The sequence below is a fragment of the Dendronephthya gigantea genome, unplaced genomic scaffold (genome assembly GCF_004324835.1).
Source record: "Dendronephthya gigantea isolate DGI-Jeju-01 unplaced genomic scaffold, DenGig_1.0 000001F, whole genome shotgun sequence".
NCBI lineage: Eukaryota > Metazoa > Cnidaria > Anthozoa > Malacalcyonacea > Nephtheidae > Dendronephthya > Dendronephthya gigantea.
In genome coordinates, this window is record NW_021163011.1 from 5,724,950 (window position 1) to 5,743,449 (window position 18,500).

The window sequence follows — 18,500 nt, forward strand, 5'->3', positions numbered from 1 at the left end:
AACTGCAAACAACACAATACATAAAAATAACAAGTATATATAAAGAAGGGTATTTGCAAGAACCAATTACAACGTTCCCGGGAAACATTACATAAGCTATACCAGGCTACCAGCCTCAGGCTTAGAAATAGTTTCGACCGATACGATAATTCCTTGATGCCGGTTTCTCGTCGTTGGAAATTTTTGAATGTGTGCGCGTCCAACAGTTTCTTCCTGGCCGACCATTCGTGTAAACAGTTCTTGGTATTCACGAAAGGTCATGGTCGGTTTCGACGAACGAAAATTAATATCGACAGAAAATTACTATTGCTTCTTGTTGAGAATAAGAAAGCATAAAGTTACTTGCGACGGAAAACGTACAAGAATATAGTCTATATAGATTTGCTTAATATAAATTAAACTGACTTCCCTCGCCCTTAGAATTGCCGTCCTCAGTGCAGTTCTCTTACCACCTGTCAAGCTGGAAACGTATTCTGTTATTTTATCTCATTACATTCACATCCACTTCGGCCACCTGCAGACTGCTTGCTTGATATCATTGTAAATACGACTCTGTTATTGTTGAAAATATATATGCTTTGAGTTAATAAAGGTGGCAACAATAATGACGACTTGATATGCATATAATCATGGTCTTTTCAAATGCATTCAACAAAAGTCTTCTTTCCACTTATCGACGGACTCGTACTACAAGGACAGTTAAAATCGAATGATCTGTTTAGCAGATTTTCATACTTTGACTTGTTAACTAGAGCTGTTTCTTCAGATTAAAATTCTATATAATGGCAGTGCGTCATTCCTCCATGAATTATCTATGGTTGTGTATCATCTTATTGACAACTTTCAAGAATTATTATTGTGAAAGAACATTGGCTGATCATCACATCGCCAAGCACAATGCATCTGTTACTAAAATAGGTCCAACAGTGATGGATTCATCTTGTCTTTCTCGAGGTAATAATTGCTCGTTCTGTCTTAGTGATGGAAACTGTGGATTCTGTGATACATGTAAGGACATATGTCATCGACCGGAGGCCGCTGGTAGTCCTAATTGTTCAAACTGTGCCCGATGTATACCAGGTGCACTTGATGGACCAAAGAAAGGGCACGAATGCAGGGTAGAATGGTAAGTGTCTTCACTCTTCAGCCTGAGATATATGGGCGTCTTATACTAGATAAAGAATATTTAAATGCAAGACTTTAGTTATTTAAATGCAAGACTTTAGTGCTATGTAGAACATCATATTGGATACAATTATTTTAATTTCAGGTTTTACTACGAGAAATGCCCAGAAGTAGTAAATGAGCAAAAGACAGTTTATGTTGAAATTGCTCTCTATCTAATTAATATTCACTCGGTTGACCTTAAAGCTGGAACATTTCATGCAGATTTTTACCTGTATTTTAAAGGTAAAGTCCGTCATAGAATTTGTGAACGATTGAACTTATATATGATACGCTATAATGTGGTTGCAAACACTATTGTGATCATGCATGGATTGTACAGCATGGATTGTACAGCAGAGTTTTTAAGTTGGAAAATTAATCAGACGATTGATATCTAAAAATAAAGTACCACAATATGTAGGTTTCTGACTGATATCTATTTACTATACTGAACCATTTATCTTACATATAGTTCCTGATGGTCAGACAAAGTACACCAAACAGAAATGTAAAGATGGTCCTAAAGGAGCCTGTTTTGAGCTAGTCAATGCTGCTGGTCAGCCCGAGGTACAGAAAACAAGGAAATGATAGATATATAAATACACTTTTAGTTGTGTTTACCTTTATGCTTATTTACAAGAGACAATTAGGCATTAAAATTGAACATTATTCGATCACGTCATTCACATGCACGTACTGGTCAAAATCATTTTCACGTATCAATTCCAGTTATCATTATATCTTTGTTATCTTTGTGTGTGACGCTATATCTTTAATATAGGTATCCAGTCATGAAGGAAAGTATTTTCGCGTCAAGTCAACATTTAATTTTGCTGCAGATTTAAGAGATTACCCGTAAGTGCTGAACATTTCTAGCTATTATTTGAAATTGTCATGAGTACATGCATGGCGCTTTACGTGAAATGGAAAAAGTAAGGTGATAAGTTAATATTTTCTTTGCTTTTGAAGATATGATAACCAAACATTGCGTATTGTGATTCAAGATATGGAAATGGCTGCTAAAGAATTGCGATGGAAACATATACAGGTACAGGAACTGAGGTAGAATTTCGCGATGAGTTCGCAGTTACTATAGTGTTACGTTTCAGGCCTGAATGGACACGGAGGACTTATTTCCTAGCTTGAGAAGAACATCTTTCTTCTAGGGAAAACCAGATGCTCAGGATTTTAAGTTTCGTAGTGGTGTGTCTCCAATGTTGAATTACACAGGCTGGTTATTTGATACGAATTCTTGGTCTCAGATGGTTTACGAAAGGTAATGTTTCGACATATTTTTCAGTTGAATCCCGGAAGCGGTTAAATATCTGGGTTTTTCCTGAAGGAAAAATTCCTGCAATTAAGAATTCACCTTCAGGAGGTGACCTCCTATAGAAAGCTCCTACAGAAATGTTATATGGTTGACAAACGTTTGTTATTGTTCTGTGCACTCGTTTTAACTTGTCTGCTCAATTGCCATATTGTTGTTGTCACTTCTTTAGCTAGGTCTTCATTTTCACAAGGAGATTTATTTATTTCATAGATACAATCCTTTTCTTGATCAAGGAGTTTCGAGATACGAATTCTTTTTTCATATGAGAAGACATAAACGAGCAGCGTTTTTTAAAATATTTCTTCCTCCACTTTTTATAGTTTTAGTGGTAAGCTTTTTTGTGTACTTTTGTTGTTTCTCATTCACATGTTGGTTATTTTGAAAAAAAGGGATTTCTCTTTAAATTGGCTAATATTTGAATTGATTATTTTTTCAATGCATGTATGACGCGTCGAATAAGGCTATAAGTATGCGTTTCTTGAACGGAAAAATTGTTCCTGTATGGTATAAGTTTTTGTCTAAATAACAACGTTCCAACATCACCTCAACGTGATTTTCCGCTTACGATCTTTTGCAATCAACGACGTCCAAGTTTAATGAGGAAAGAGATAAAATCATGCTTTGAAGAACTTTAAAATTTGAGAATTTCAAAATTAGCGATTATGTCTTGAAGAACTTTAAAATTTCTTTCCAAATACCCTAGCTAAAATGTCCGAAGAACTTTAAAATTTGAGCAAAAACAGATGAATGCATGGGGACCGTAAGAATCACTTCTACTCTAGGATACACTGAGACTATGCTTGATATCTTCTGCCCTGGAGGACCTAATCAACCTTAATCTTATCTTTCACTCTTTCACCAATTTTTCTTTTTGTCGATTTATTACCAATTTCAAATCAAAATCTATTCTAGGTCTGTTTTTCATTTTCTATTCCTCCGAAGGATTCGTCCATGAGACTGTGGATTGATGGGTACGTTTTTGGGCTCTATTACCATATCATGGAATAACATGAATCTTGTCTTCTTTACACAGTAAGCTTGTTACAGCAATATCATTGACGGTTCAATGGACTTCACAGAATGGCCATGCGGGATTAACCTCGTGCATATATATCATTTCATACAGTCATTTTGATTGTAAAAGAAGTATGTTTCTCTTTAGCTCGCTTCTGATTTCAGCTGTTATGTTCCATGCCACAACTGGGGAACAAACACCAGATTCACAGGTAAATATATCACGGTCTACTTTTTATATTGAGCTCTTGTGAGTGACGTCATATTTCGTACTTCTAGCCTTTCGCCATTTTGAATTGCAAATAAAAACACTGTAAAACAATGTATGTTAAAAGCAATTAAACATATAGAATGCATATGAGATCATAGTATTGCGACCCACAATTTTCGCCGGTGATTTCGTACACTTAAAAAGCCCCAAGAATTTCTAGCAATCATCTGAAGAATAGACATGTTTCTCATGCTACCCAAGATAACGGATTATTTCTGTTGTGTCAACGCACAGGTCAACGTCATCATTGCAAGGGCCCAAAAACACTGTCTTCGTGTGCGTCTATTCGCGTAGCGTCCAACGCATTGATGGTCCAACGTCGTAGCGAATGTCTAGCAGTCTATAGGCTGGACGTGAGTTCGCCGAATAATTCTAGTCTAATATTTTTGTTTAGGAGTTAACATTAGCAGACAATTTTATGGTTGGGGTGTATGGTTTTATTTTTGTTTCATTCATCGTGACTATCATCATGCTAAGATTGCAGAGGGACAATTATTTCTTTTTCGCGGACGTCTTTTACAGTTACACCGAATGGCTGGTACGTATATAATAAATATACATAATAAATTTTTCTTAACGAGTTTTTATATAGTTCTTTAAACTGTTTGCCTGCTCGGTCTCTAACCTTTAACCCCCCCCCCATTTAATGGTTGATTCTGTCATCTTGCATGAGACATGCCCTTACCTTATCGCCTCTAGTGATGTAGAAGTAGGTTGGCATTTTACCATGCAGGGCCATGTTCCCATGCATGCAGATAGTAGAAAACAAGTTAACGTAGATATCTTCCAACGCCCTCGCTGATCAAGATATAATATCTTCCATGTCCTTATTGATTTTATCTGATTTTCAGGTTTGGTTTAGTGGTCCTTCTTTTTTCTTTCTTTTATACTACATGAGATTCACTCTGAATCGTGTTCTTGTTGCTGAACTTGTGATTAGTCTTTGTGCTTTGATACTAAAGAAATTTTTCTCTTTTTCAAAGTAAGAGTTTATTTATCTATTTTATTTATTTATCGTGATCGAGTAACTAAAACCAAAAACGACACTGATTTTGGCCTTATAATTAGTCTGCATGGGAACCCTGCTTTTGACTACTATACAATTGCCGGCAAATGCAACAATTTTCTTCGCCAACAAAATATGCTAAAATGTGACTATACATACATGTTTACATGCTATGTCAAAAACAGAACAAGTTGTCTGCCAGCCTGAGACCGCGGTTGTTCGAACGGCGTTCAGGCTTAAACGGTGGGCATTGACAATGTTTAAAAATACTCTCTAGATGTACATCTTATGTGATGTCTTGCATGTGAATGATGGCTGAACATTAAATATGTAGTTCCACTGAAAATTAAACTATTTACATCAAAATATTTCAGCTCATTTGTTCAATTTTAGCCCAATCTGTAGCAGAAAATAGTACGTCGACTTCATATGTTAGGTAATGAAATATTATTGTTTATATTATTGTTATATTATTATTATATTATTGTTCTTTTTCAGAAAAATGGTATTCAAATTAACTTCATTTGACAAGCTATTGGAGAAGCATTCGTCTTCCGCGAGCTCTCCAGATCAAAAAACGCCAGAAATTTTTCGTAATGTTTACACTTTACGAGATAAAAAGGAATTGAATGAGTACAAAATGTTGTCGCAAAATGAGGTAATAATCAATTGATTATTCATTGCGTCATGCATAGCAATGCGAACGTGGAATATAAAAAAAAAACAAAAACGTGGAATATAAAAAAAAAGCAAATCGTATTCCTGAAATGCCTATGTTTACACGATTCACGATATTGTACTTTCGAGTATCAGAAAAAAACTAGACCAGATTTGGGCAGTTAAAAAATTACGCATGCAATCAAACATGGGTGAAAGCGATATAAAAGTTTTGGTATTAAATAGATCCTACAGACTTCTTGTCATCGAATCTACTAGATAAAATTTTATTGTATCTATGTTCTATCTAACTAGTACTAAAGATAGAATATAAGCATGATTCAGTTCAACAACATGAACACAATTATCATTTGATCATCCCCTTTTGTTTTTAGGATATTTCTGGTAATATAGAAAGACATTCAAGAACTTGCTTTCCAGGAAAGCTTATAAATGATAAAAACTACTGTTCTAAACAAAAAGTGGTGGATAGAAGAACCTAAAACCATCAATAATAACTTGAGATAGCCAGTCTGAAAGAGAGAAGTGACAGTTTAACTTTACGTCCCCAGTAAGAATTTATTTAATTCATTGACTTAGTCCTGCTCGTCCAAAATATAATCACCCATAAAGTTATCATTTTTAAAAATTTTAGATATTTTAGAACTTTTAAAAAACACTAGTATATATGTCAAAAATTAATAATTTGGTGAAAAATTAAAAAATTTGAGATGAAAATTTGATACTTTATAAAAAATTCTAGTGCATATTCCAAAATTTTTCTACATTTTAAAAAACACTAGAATATATGAAAAAAAAATTAAAAAACACGTATGTGTCAAAAAATGAAAAATTTTAAAATTTAAAAAAATTTTTAAAATCTTTAGAATTTTAAAAATTTAAATGTTACTGAAAATGTAGTATATATAGCTATGTAAAATTTTGAGACAAATCCCTTTAGCTTTTGAGCATATTTGATCGGTTTTTGGAAGTGAAAAAGTCGTCAATTTTGCATTTAAGTATTAAAAAACTTATTGCTGTCGCAGGAACGTGTATAATAATCTCACAATCACCGCATTGAGCAATGTCATATATACTGAACCTTCCACTTTTGGAGTCATACCCAGTGCGTTCTTAAACGTTGTGGATTTTTCTACAAAAGAATTTAAAAACATGTGTCTTCTAAAAAGATTAAAAATTAAAAAGTCGTGAAAAAAGATTTCCCGCTTTCATGAAATCTCACTTTCAAAATATAAATTTTTTCAGTCTCAAGAAAATCAACCTGCTGTCAAATTTTCGTGTAAAAATTGAAACAAAACATCAGGGGCGTAGCCAAGGGGGGGCAAAGGGGGGCGGTCGCCCCCCCAATGGTCTTTAAAACCGTTCTCATGATATGTTTAAATCCAGCAGAATATGAGGAGGGGGGGTCAAGTTAGGTAAACAACGAGTAATCAGTAAATCTAAAGAGATTTTCACGTGTATTGTTCGTTGTTCTAATGTAATAATGACAGAATTTTGCTATTTGTAACCCTATGATTACTTTTAAAAGCTCGTATCAGAATGCAAGAAATGGCGTTTCCAAGCCTTAGAAATCCAAAATTTTCCCCGGGGGAGCATGCCCCCGGACCCCCCTACGTAGTTTGTGGCCTCCCCACTCACTGGTTGCCCCCCCAAATTTTCTACCCTGGCTACGCCACTGCAAAACATCAATGTAGGTGAAAGTTAGTTTTTTGAAAGGGGGAAATTTTTCTATATTTTTCGAATTTTCAAATTTTTTACATACTGTAGATAATTTTAAAATTTAAAATTTTTAAAGATTTTCACACATTTTCTACACACATTTTAGTGTTTCTACAATTTCTACATATATACCAGTGTTTCGTTATACTAAAATCTTAAAATTTTTAGCACATATACTAGTGTTTTTCAAATTGTAAAATGTTTGACATATTTGTTGGTGGTTTTTCAAATTTTCAAAATTCTTAAAATTCCTTAAAGATTTTCACACACACCCAGCTATTTTTAAAATTTTCAAGTTTCATTCATATATACTGGTGATTTTAAAAATTTTTTAAATTTTCAAATTTTGACATATATCAGTATTGGTGGTTTTTAAAAATATATATATATATATATGTTATTTACTAGATTGGAGGTCCGTATAGGGAAATATTTCGCAATGTCTCAACGTTTTTGAGACCGAGGGAAATATTTCCCTATACGGACCGACTAAACTGGTAAATAATAGATTTTTTTCTTGCGGTCCGAATTCATATTTTAGCGTTGGCTCTGTGCTTTTAAATCCCGCGCGGTCCGTACGACCTCATAAGATAAGATAAGATAAGATAATTTTAATAGTTTCTCCCAGAAGGGTTTTTCAGAACCTATTTACAATATTTAAGAAATAATTATATTATACTGGATAATTTACAATTAAAACTAAACTATGTTTAATAGAATGTTAAAAAGCTAATAGTATTTACAATGTCGATAACAGGCTAAAATGACAGTAAATGATCTTTCAAATGAGTTTTAAAAGTCTTAAGTGATGTACATTCCTTCAGTTTACTATCTAGGTTGTTCCAAATCACAGCTCCTCTATACGCAAATGACCGTTGACCTGTACTTGTTTTGAACCGGGGTATTTGTACTAAGTTGCAATACCTAGTTGACCTATTATGAATAGAAGTTCTCTTCTCGAACATATCACAGAGGTATTTTGGCGCTAAAGTGTTCATGCATTTATAAGTCATAACCGCATCACGGAAATAGAGCAATTTGTCGACAGTCAGCCACTCCAGATCTTTAAGTAATGGGGTTACATGATCATATTTCTTAGATCCTGTGATTATTTTACTTGCAAAATTTTGAACCGATTGAAGTTTCTTCATGTTAGCATTTGTTGTATTTGACCACACTGTGGAGCAATATAACATTTTATTGATCACTAACGAGGATATTATCATGGTGAGTGTGCTCTTATCGAAGTTGTTTTTAACTCGGTTTATCTGGCACAATTTGTGGAGGCAAGATGATACTACTTTAGAGATATGTTTGTCATAACTTAGGTGTTTGTCCATCAACATTCCTAGATCTTTCGCCCAATCAACAGGTTCTAAAAGCTTTCCCATGAAAGGAACCGAGATATTAACATCGAGCTCTCTTATCAACTGTCTTGTTCCAAGACACATCACAGAGCGCTCGCGTAAAATATGAATTCGGACCGCAAGGAAAAAGATAAATACTAGTTTTTTAAAATTTTATTAAAATTAAAATTTTGACATATACACTAGTTTAAAATGTTCAATGCATTTATTATTAAATAATAAGGAAGTTAATGTTATACGGGTCTTCGTATTGTAGAGTCCGTCGAAACTTGCAACTGTATATAGTCTATAGAGTCAATTGTAGAGACTCGGAACTCGCCAAATATTTACCCCATCTGTTAATATGTTGAAAATGGCTTCAAATATTTACTAAGACAAATTTCTTTCGTTTTTGAGCATATTTGAAAAAAATTTTCTAAAAATGCTGTAAATGGCTTAAAATGTTTCCTAAGACTAATCTCTTTGGTTTTTCGGTACCCCTTACCTTTTTGCAAAAATTGACACCTTGAAAACTTTATTATCATGCCAAAAGTGGCTTCAAATGTTTTTGAAATGGTAAGGGTCCCACAATCACCACATTGAGAATATGGAGATATACTAAACCTTCGACTCTTAAAATTATAACCACGCACTGCGTTTTTTGGTCTCTGTGTACTTCTAGTGGTGGTCTAGTGGTGACAGCTTGATTTTCTCGAGACGGAAAAAACGTATATTTTTTCACTTTTTAGAAATTCTCTTAAAATTTTTTTGGGGGAGATGACAAATTTTTATGGGAAATGGCAGAATTTACAACCTGGTAGTCCAAGGCCTTAACCACTGAGCCACCGCGGATGCTATGTTTATACCAACCCTACATGATATATATTATTCCGGTGGCCGAGTGGTTAAGGCTACGGGCTACCAGGTAGTAAGCGTAGGTTCGAATCTTGCATGGGAAAGATTCGATTTTTCCACCCGAAGTTACTATTTGAATTCAAAATTCGTCGAAAAGGATTTAGTCAGATAAAGAACAATAGCTTTCGCCAAATGATGTGGTGGTCTAGTGGTTAAGGCGTTCGTCTCTCAATCCGAGGACAGACGTTTCAACTCCTGGCAATGCAAAAAAATTAGTCTGAAAAATTTCGGTGTGATTTGGAAATCTTAAAGCAGCTAAAAGAATCCTCGGACTTTCGGAAAGACTGTAAATTGAAAAAAGTTTGAAATGAAAAAACTGAAAAAAAATTCTCGCGTTCAAATGTACTTGAAAATTGAGAAAAAAGCACAAGTAAAAAAATTTTAAAAACATATGTCTTCTAGAAAGACTGAAAATTAAAAGTCCGCTTTTAAAAAACTCATGTTTACTTACCTTAATTTTTTTTCACCAAAATTTGACAGGGTGATTTTCTCGAGACTGAAAAAATTCAATTTTTTTCACTTTTTTGAAAATCTCTTAGATTTTTTTTTCGACGCGAAAGTATTTTGTCTTGGGCTACCTGTGTCAAGCCAGACACAGGTAGCCCAAGACAGACACAGGTAGCCCAAGACAAAATACTTTCGCGTCGAAAAAAAATCTAAGAGAATTTCAAAAAAGTGAAAAAAATTAAATTTTTTCACTCTCGAAAAAATCACCCTGTCAAATTTTCGTGAAAAAAAATTAATTTACTGTGAACATGAGTTTTTTAAAAGCGGGAAATTTTTAAACTTTTCAGTTCCGACTTTTAATTTTCAGTGTTTTTAGAAGACACATGTTTTTAAAATTTTTTTACTTGTGCTTTTTTTTAATTTTTAAATACATTTGAACGCAAGAATTTTTTTTCAGTTTTTTTATTGCTATCTTTTTTCAATTTACAGTTTTCCGAATGTCCGAGGAGTCTTTTAACTGTTTTAAAGTTTCCAAATCACACCGAAATTTTTCAGGCTAATTTTGTTTGCACTGCCAGGAGTTGAAACGTCGGTCCTCGGGTTAAGAGACGAACGCTTAAACCACTAGACCACCACATCATTTGTCGAAAGCTATTGTTCTTTATTTGACTAAATCCTTTTCGACGAATATTGAATTAAAAAGTAATTTCAGGTGGAAAATCGAACCCTTCCCATGCAGGATTCGAACCTGCGCTTACAACCTGGTAGCCCGTAACTTTAACCACTGGGCCACCGTATCGTATGCTAATCGTACGTATATATTTTTATATATATGTATGTTACAAAATACTTGAAAAATGCTTCAAGTGAAACACTGGGTCAAGTGTCACTGGTTACAGTATATATGTTAAAAATTTTATTGATTTTATTAATCTCCGCAAAAAAAAGCTTAAACAATTTCAAAATTTCAGAAAAATCGGTAACGAGGGACCAAAGGTAATTTTCGTCAATTTTTTGAAATTTAAAAATTCGGTTTCAAATACCTCGAAATGGTTCAAAACTTAATAGAATTACATTCTTTGATGAAAACAATTCATTTGAGCACCTAAAATATACTTTAATGAATTTCAAAATTTCAGAAAAATCGGTAACGGGGGGGGGAAAGGAAAAATCGTCATTTTCGTCAATTTTTTTCAAATTTTAAAATTCGGTTTCAAATACCTCGAAAATGGTTCGAAACTGTGTAGAATTACATTCTCTGATGAAAAAAATTTATTTGAAAACCCAAAATTATACTTTCACAAATTTCAAAATTTCGGACAAATCGGTAACGGGGGACCAAAGGAAAAATCGTCATTTTCGTCAATTTTTTGAAATTTGAAATTTCGGTTTGATATACCTCGAAATGGTTTCAAAACTGAGTAGAATTACATTCTTTGATGAAAACAATTGATTTGAAGACCTAAAATCATACTTTCACAAATTTCAAAATTTCGGACAAATCGGTAACGGGGGACCAAAGGAAAAATCGTCATTTTCGTCAATTTTTTGAAATTTGAAATTTCGGTTTGATATACCTCGAAATGGTTTCAAAACTGAGTAGAATTACATTCTTTGATGAAAACAATTGATTTGAAGACCTAAAATCATACTCTCACAAATTTCAAAATTTCGGACAAATCGGTAACGGTGGACCAAAGGAAAAATCGTGACTTTCGTCAGTTTTTTGTAGAGTAGAATTACATTATTTGATAAAAACAATTCATTTGAGCACCTAAAATTAAACTTTTATGAATTTCAAAATTTCCGAAAAATCGGTAACGGGGGACCAGAGGAAAAATCGTCATCTTCGTCAACTTTTTGAAATTTCAAAATTCGGTTTCAAATACCTGGAAATGGTTCAAAACTGTAGAATTACATTCTTTGATGAAAACAATTCATTTGAACACCCCAAATCATACTTTCACAAATTTCAAAATTTCAGACAAATCGGTAACGGGGGACCAAAGGTTTTAAAAATCTTCATTTTCGACAAGTTTTTAAAATTTCAAAATTCGGTTCAAAATACCTCGAAATGGTTCAAAACTGAGCAGAATTATATTCTTTGATGAAAACAATTGATTTGAACACCTAAAATCATACTTTTTTTAATTTCAAAATTTCACAATATTCAAAATTTCAGACGAATCGGCAACGGGGCATTGAAGGAGAAATCGTGATTTTCGACAATTTTTTGTCAAAAATACTTTGAAATGGCTCAAAAACAAAGTAGAATTATATTCCTTGATGAAAACAATTCATTTAAACACCTAAAACCATACTTTGATAATTTCAAAATTTCAGAAAAAATCGGTAACGGGGGATCAAAGGAAAAATCGTAGATTGAAGATTACTAGTAGTAGTACTAATGAAGAGGTCATTTTAACGAGATTTAGTGAATCGCGCTGCCCCATTAGAATTTTTTTCTAATTGTCAACGTGAATTAATACACAGAAGAGATCTCGTTGACTACACCTTGCAATTGAATTCATTAAGCTGGAGCCTGGAGCTGTTTTGACTTCGCCTCTGACAAGGAGTACAGATATAGCAAAGTAGAATTTAAATATTTCTTTTACGCTGGGATTTTATCTTTGTTCTTCAGGACACACAAACGTTGCCTTGACAACCGTTTTGGTCTGGAGAATCAACAAAAAGGCAGGAATCATGTTGTACTGATGCGCTCTCAGGAGTGAAAACATTGTGAAGACGTAGGTGAAGACGTCGTAAAACACGAATAGGTTTAACCTCAATGATAAAAATAAAGGTATCCAGAATGACTCTATTCACACGAATTCTCAGCCAAAAAGTTTTGAAGCCATACGAGCTCACTGAACACATTGAAGGATCACGTATCCCAAACCACTCATAACAATCCAAGACGATCAGGAGGTGATAATATAGTTTTGCGATAGTGGAGCAACGTGCCAAGATAGTTCATTTTGAGCACCAAGATATGAGGAAGGTCTGTAATAGTGCATCACAAGTTTTCATTATCAGCAAATACTCATCAACTAAACAATACTCGACCACTTTTGTCGGTGTCTCTCCGAACTTCTGCTTTTTTGACAATTTGAAATGTGACAAAACACTCTTTACCTTGGCCAAGTGAAATTAGGCTAATTAATGACGAATCTTTGCATTGTTGCCGAAGACTAACAGTCTACCCCCAAGTAGAATATATACAGTGTACCGGGAATTGAACCCAGCAACCGTGTGTACAGTTAGATTCCATTAATTTAAGCTCATTTTGAAGTTTAAAGGCGTTTAAAGCCACAAGGATGTGTTGGGTTGCAAAACATTTTATAACTTTCTATCGAGTATGATGTATATAAAAAATCATGCGTCACGACACTGTTTAGCTTCTATGGATTAATCCGGGAAGATGATTAAATTTGAATGGAAAACCAACCATAAACGCGGTTCCGAACACACGGACACTGTTTTGATTACGAGGGAAACCAGAGTTCCTGGAGGAAAACCCTCACCGAAAGCCGGAATAAAACAAAGTACACAAGGTTTTTTAGATTTTATTAATAAAGCAATGTCATGTGTTACAACGCTTTTGTGTGTGTGTCTTTAGCTATTGAAATCAAGAGACAGGAAGACGGATAATTTTTGTCGTAGTTTTATTAATACTGAATTCACTGCGCATGTGTTACATAGCGTGTGTGTTCTCTTACATAAAAACACTAATATACATTTACATTAAGTGATGCAACATATATATATATACATATATATTTAAGACCGGTTACAAAGCATGACGTGTGCTTAAGATTATTCTATACACATTTTGAATTGCAGAGAAAGTGCAGAGTACGTTTTTCATTATTGAAAGTGTGCTGTGAAATGCTGCTGTATATGTATTATATGTTTCTTAACACTGAAGGAAAATTATTGACAATTAAAACATGCATGTTTGTATATGCATGTATGCATGTGTAATATGGCTGTGTGCAAGTGATTGTGTATATTTTATTCTACGAAGACTTATATACACCCACTCCATTCTGAGAACCAACTTATACTGTGGCCGAAAATAAGGGACGCTATATTGTCCATAATATGTCTTGAAGTTAATACGAAAATCAACGAATTCAGGGCATTTTGATTCAGGGCAATTCAAGGCCCTCCTAATTCGGCCAAAAAATAAAATTATTCTGACAAATCATAGGCAGTGTTTATAACAATCAGTTATCTTTTAGTCGTTAAACTGTGCAGCCTTATTTCAAGGATTAATTAGGTTAAGATATTTCATGAACATTTTTGCAACTTCGGCGTATATAGCTGAAGCAAGCTGCCCCTTAATGGAAACTGAGGAAAACATTTTCCTTAAACAATTCACTGCACATTTTTTGAGCTTGGGCATAAAAAGCTAGAGCACATTGCTCTTATATAGAAATGGAATTTAAAAAGATTAATGACTACGGAAATTGACGTTATATTTTTGCCGCTGAGCTGCACATAGCCGAAAACTATAAACATGCAAAAAGGCTTTCGAAGCGAAAGGCATGCAGTACTGAGTATAAATCTTTTTTCTTTGAAAAAATGTCTTTATCTTTAGAGGTGAAACATATAGTCAAACTAATGTGCAGCCAAACCAAGCTGCCTTTATGAAACGGCAACTGAGTTACTCGGGGTTTTTTTTTCTCTGAAAAACTTATTAAACACTTTTAGAGCCAAGGCATATAGCCAAAGCAAGCTGCCCTTATAGGAACAGCGTCGAAAATAACACTGCAACGTTATTAGATATCCCAAGATACCTGCTAACACTTCGAACCACTCAGCAAGGTCAAACAGTACAGACAAAAAGTGGCGCCTTTCTTTTCATAAGCACTGCTCAACGATGCTAAATGATTGGAAGTCTCACAGAGACCTTGGAAAAATAATAAAGTTGCAATGCCACTGCCCATGTTGTCTCTTAATCCGTTTTTAACTGTAATAAGAATGACGTATATATCGCCAACGGGTCACACGACACCCATATCTCTCCCTTCTTATTTCAAGTAAATTCACATTCATTGAGAGCATGTATATGCATGTGTTATTCAGTTTCATGTATATAGATTGTTATGAAGTGTGCATTAACTAGAATGAGATTGTATAGGTTGATGTACTTCGGATTTATATTAGGACAGTATATGTGATTTAAATGCATGAATATTTCTTACTAAACATCAACTGGTCTTACTGACAAACAAAAGACAAGAGATAGAACTTAGAAACCTATTGGATCATGTCTGCCATTGAAGGCCGTGGTTTGCATTAATTGTTTTGCTCATGTATGTCAAATTATTAAAATATACAGTAAACTAGGTGTGGTAATATGGTTTACCTGCTATATACATACGTAGCTACTACAGAGTGTTATATATATCAGTTACAAAATATTGTAAGACTATAGCAAAATAATGGTATACTATTATTTACAATTCATAATTTTACAATCTATATTCCGAAAGCCGCGTGTGGCCGGACTATTTTAACAGGACAAGAGAGAGAAAGAGAGATGGAAACAATATGGCCTTTATGGGATTATGTTTGCCATACGAGGCTATAATTTCAGTGTTTGTGCATTTGTATGTACAAAATAGTGTTTCTCCTATTTTACAATGTACATTCCGAGACTTAAATTACCCAAGAATATAGCGTTCCGAGAGAAGGAACAGTAAGATGCTGTAGGATTATGTTTGCCATACGAGTTAAGAATAGCGTTCCGAGATATGGAACAAGGTAAGAACCTATGGGATTATGTATGCCATTTGAGGCTGTGATTTATGTTTGTGTACATGCATGGCTTTTTTAGCCTTTTCTTATTTTTGTATATGAAAATTAAATATCACTTATCAACCTAAACCTTAGCGCGTAGCCCTAAGCGGCGCGAGCAGCCCTTAAGCGCAAAGCCGGGTCCTATAACCGAATTGTTATTTTACCACACATGCAAATTTATTTAAACATGCATCATGCATTAGCTATGCTCCTGGTGGCCAGAACCTAGGTAACTGAATAGCGTTATGGTTTAAAAAAACATCGCGACCCTAACGACGAACAATGAACTTCTGCTTTGCAGAATAATTGTTCGTATATTTTTTGTACGAAACACATCCCGAACCTAGCATGCACATTTTTTGACCACCAGGCTACTCTAACCTTTAACGATGTCGGGGGACATCGCCGATTTACGCTGCTGTTCGACGTCGTTTGGCGTTGTCTTGGAACCGTTTTGGCTCGTCGGTAATTATTATAGCTCCACGGAGGCGTGTGATTTATATTTCATCAACCTGAAATAGAATACAAGATGAAAATAAGAAACTATATTTTAAAACATTGGGAAGATTGAAAAAAAAACTGAATATAATGTATTGTAGGAAGCTGAACTATGCTCGAACATTACTTTTAGGTGTAGCCGTAAGATCGAGGAGGGAAGCGTGACGAACTGAGACGACGCCGAATAACATTTCAAGATTGCCAATAAGTCCTAAATTCATTGTGCTGACAAATTTATAACCATGCAGTTTTCTTAAAAAATTTTGACATTTATGACATTTTCGAAACTTTTAGGCATATAACCGAGCAAGCTGCTTCCGGACTAATAAAAATAGCATGAATAAAAATATTTTCCTTGTACATTTGTAAAAAATTGTACATTTCTGAGCTAACGAGAGCTAACTGCCCTTATAGAAACAGCATTTGGAAAACAAATTGGCGCATATAGACAAAGCTTTTTCTGTTCTCTAGAGCCAAGGCAACAAAGCAAGCTGGCCAACAAATACAGATCTTTCTCTCTGAAAAACCACTTAACTGAAAAAATCATTGAGCAGTTTTAAAAGCCAAGGCTTTTAGCCAAAGCAAACTGCCCTTATAGAAACAGCACTAAAAATAACACTGCTAAGACACCTATATACAAGCTAGGGCCTAGGCCTTAGTAGTTTGTACCATGCACTCGGTAAGGTTAAACAACAGAAAACAAAGGAAAAGTACATATACATTTCAAACCAAAACGATTGTGCACGCTCTTTATCGCTGTGCACCAGAAACGACGGGTTTAAAACACCCGAGGCTGCAGGATTTCATGCTGGTTCTTTTGAATTGCTTTTTCTTTTGCCTATTATCAATAATTTATATCATCGCATTATCAGCCGTCGTCGTTCCGTCCTAAATCTTAAGCTCCCTATTGTTCGCTCTGCATCTAAATTCTAAAATGCTCCATGATTGCTTAATATACTTACATTTAATTTGAACAGGTTACTCGTCGTTTGAAATGGCGTTGACTCGCTCAATCTCAGTGAATCTCTATACCTGAAATAAAACAAAGGCAATACTTGATATAGACGGTGATATCCGCATGTTATTCGATAAAACAAGCTTAAACATAGTAGGAGAAAACTCGCGTTGATAGCTACTTCTCCCATACTCGTGTATGCGAATCAAATAGAAACAAAATAGATATGTATACCTGTTCATTTCAGGAACTATTTTAGACGAGCAGCTTTGGACTTGCTGTCTCTTCAACGCGAGTAATCTTGGCAATTTCAGCCGTTGTCGATAGCAAATTTCTTGCGCACGGCATTTTTTTTATTTTGACTTCAGCTCTATAACTCTACCTGAAAAGAGTAGAAGGTAGTGTTAGTTTTCTGCACAGCATTTAGAACTTAATTGAAAGGTATAAGGTTAGTGGTTATTGGATGTACCTATATAGACTGCATGCGCGACATCTTAACGTCCACAAATTCACATAGTCATAGGTTTTATCGCGTGTATATTACCTTTTCCATTTCACCAATAAGCTCTGAGAAAAAGCTAGTCGTGCCCTCTCTACAAAAAGGCGAGTTATCTCGAGCCATTTCAGCCACAATTTATCGATCATCAACCTCTTGTTCACGAATTGCATCGTCAAACTTGGCTTTAAGTCGTCAGAATCCTGTCTGAAATGAATAACAAAGCAACGTTATAAATATGAATATAAGAACAATTTCAAATCGAACACAAAGCGAAACACCCCAATCTTTGGGCATTACACGAGGTCGATCATTGAAGTTGGGCCCACGTGGCAGAAATATTTGCCCAAATCTGTCACTAAAGCAAGCAGATAATCGTGAAGAAAAAGGCATATTACCTGTTCTTACACCAACGACAGGGCAACAGAGATACCAAACTTCTCTTCTGCACTAAGACGTTAGCATTGATAACAATTTCAGACGAAGTTTTGAGCAAAAGAAGTGACTTGTCTTTATGCTCTAAGACCAGTGTCCAAATGATTCCTCAAACAGGGTAGGAGATGACTAAATCAATGGCTTGTCCAACATTGTTATAAACAGGCTTTTGTTTGTTTTAAACAGAGAAAACAAAGATTATGTTAATTTGGCCTATTTATACACAGTAAGTTTACGAGTAATCTGGCCTCAAATTTGAATCTGAGCTGGATATTTCATAATTTATTCTTCTTCTGAATGATTGCCGCAAAATGAGAGTTTTTGTTGTTTGAAAGCCAATTACAATAAAATCAGTCAAATCTTTTGTAAGTGCATTGCCTGTGTACAGGGTGTCTAAAAAAAACACGCAACCACT

General features: G+C 34.6%; 1 protein-coding gene across 1 annotated transcript; it reads left to right on the forward strand.

The window, feature by feature from the left end:
* Positions 1-549: 549 nt before the first annotated feature.
* LOC114527362 lies at positions 550-6,126 on the forward strand. The gene is made up of 13 exons (XM_028548997.1): positions 550-1,126; positions 1,271-1,410; positions 1,640-1,734; positions 1,949-2,022; positions 2,137-2,215; positions 2,334-2,443; positions 2,708-2,825; positions 3,410-3,468; positions 3,660-3,723; positions 4,177-4,320; positions 4,634-4,764; positions 5,287-5,446; positions 5,841-6,126. Exons 1-13 carry the CDS (start codon positions 783-785, stop codon positions 5,946-5,948), a joined length of 1,626 nt encoding a protein of 541 aa, XP_028404798.1. The 5' UTR covers positions 550-782; the 3' UTR covers positions 5,949-6,126.
* Positions 6,127-18,500: the final 12,374 nt, after the last annotated feature.

What these genes read in the sequence shown, in the direction of transcription:
- LOC114527362 (XM_028548997.1), top strand. Translation starts at nt 783, where the DNA reads ATGGCAGTGCGTCATTCCTCCATGAATTATCTATGGTTGTGTATCATC. An exon ending in CACGAATGCAGGGTAGAATG is followed by an intron (nt 1,127 to 1,270) that starts GTAAGTGTCTTC and finishes TTTTAATTTCAG; the next exon opens with GTTTTACTACGAGAAATGCC. An exon ending in CACTTTTTATAGTTTTAGTG is followed by an intron (nt 2,826 to 3,409) that starts GTAAGCTTTTTT and finishes AATCTATTCTAG; the next exon opens with GTCTGTTTTTCATTTTCTAT.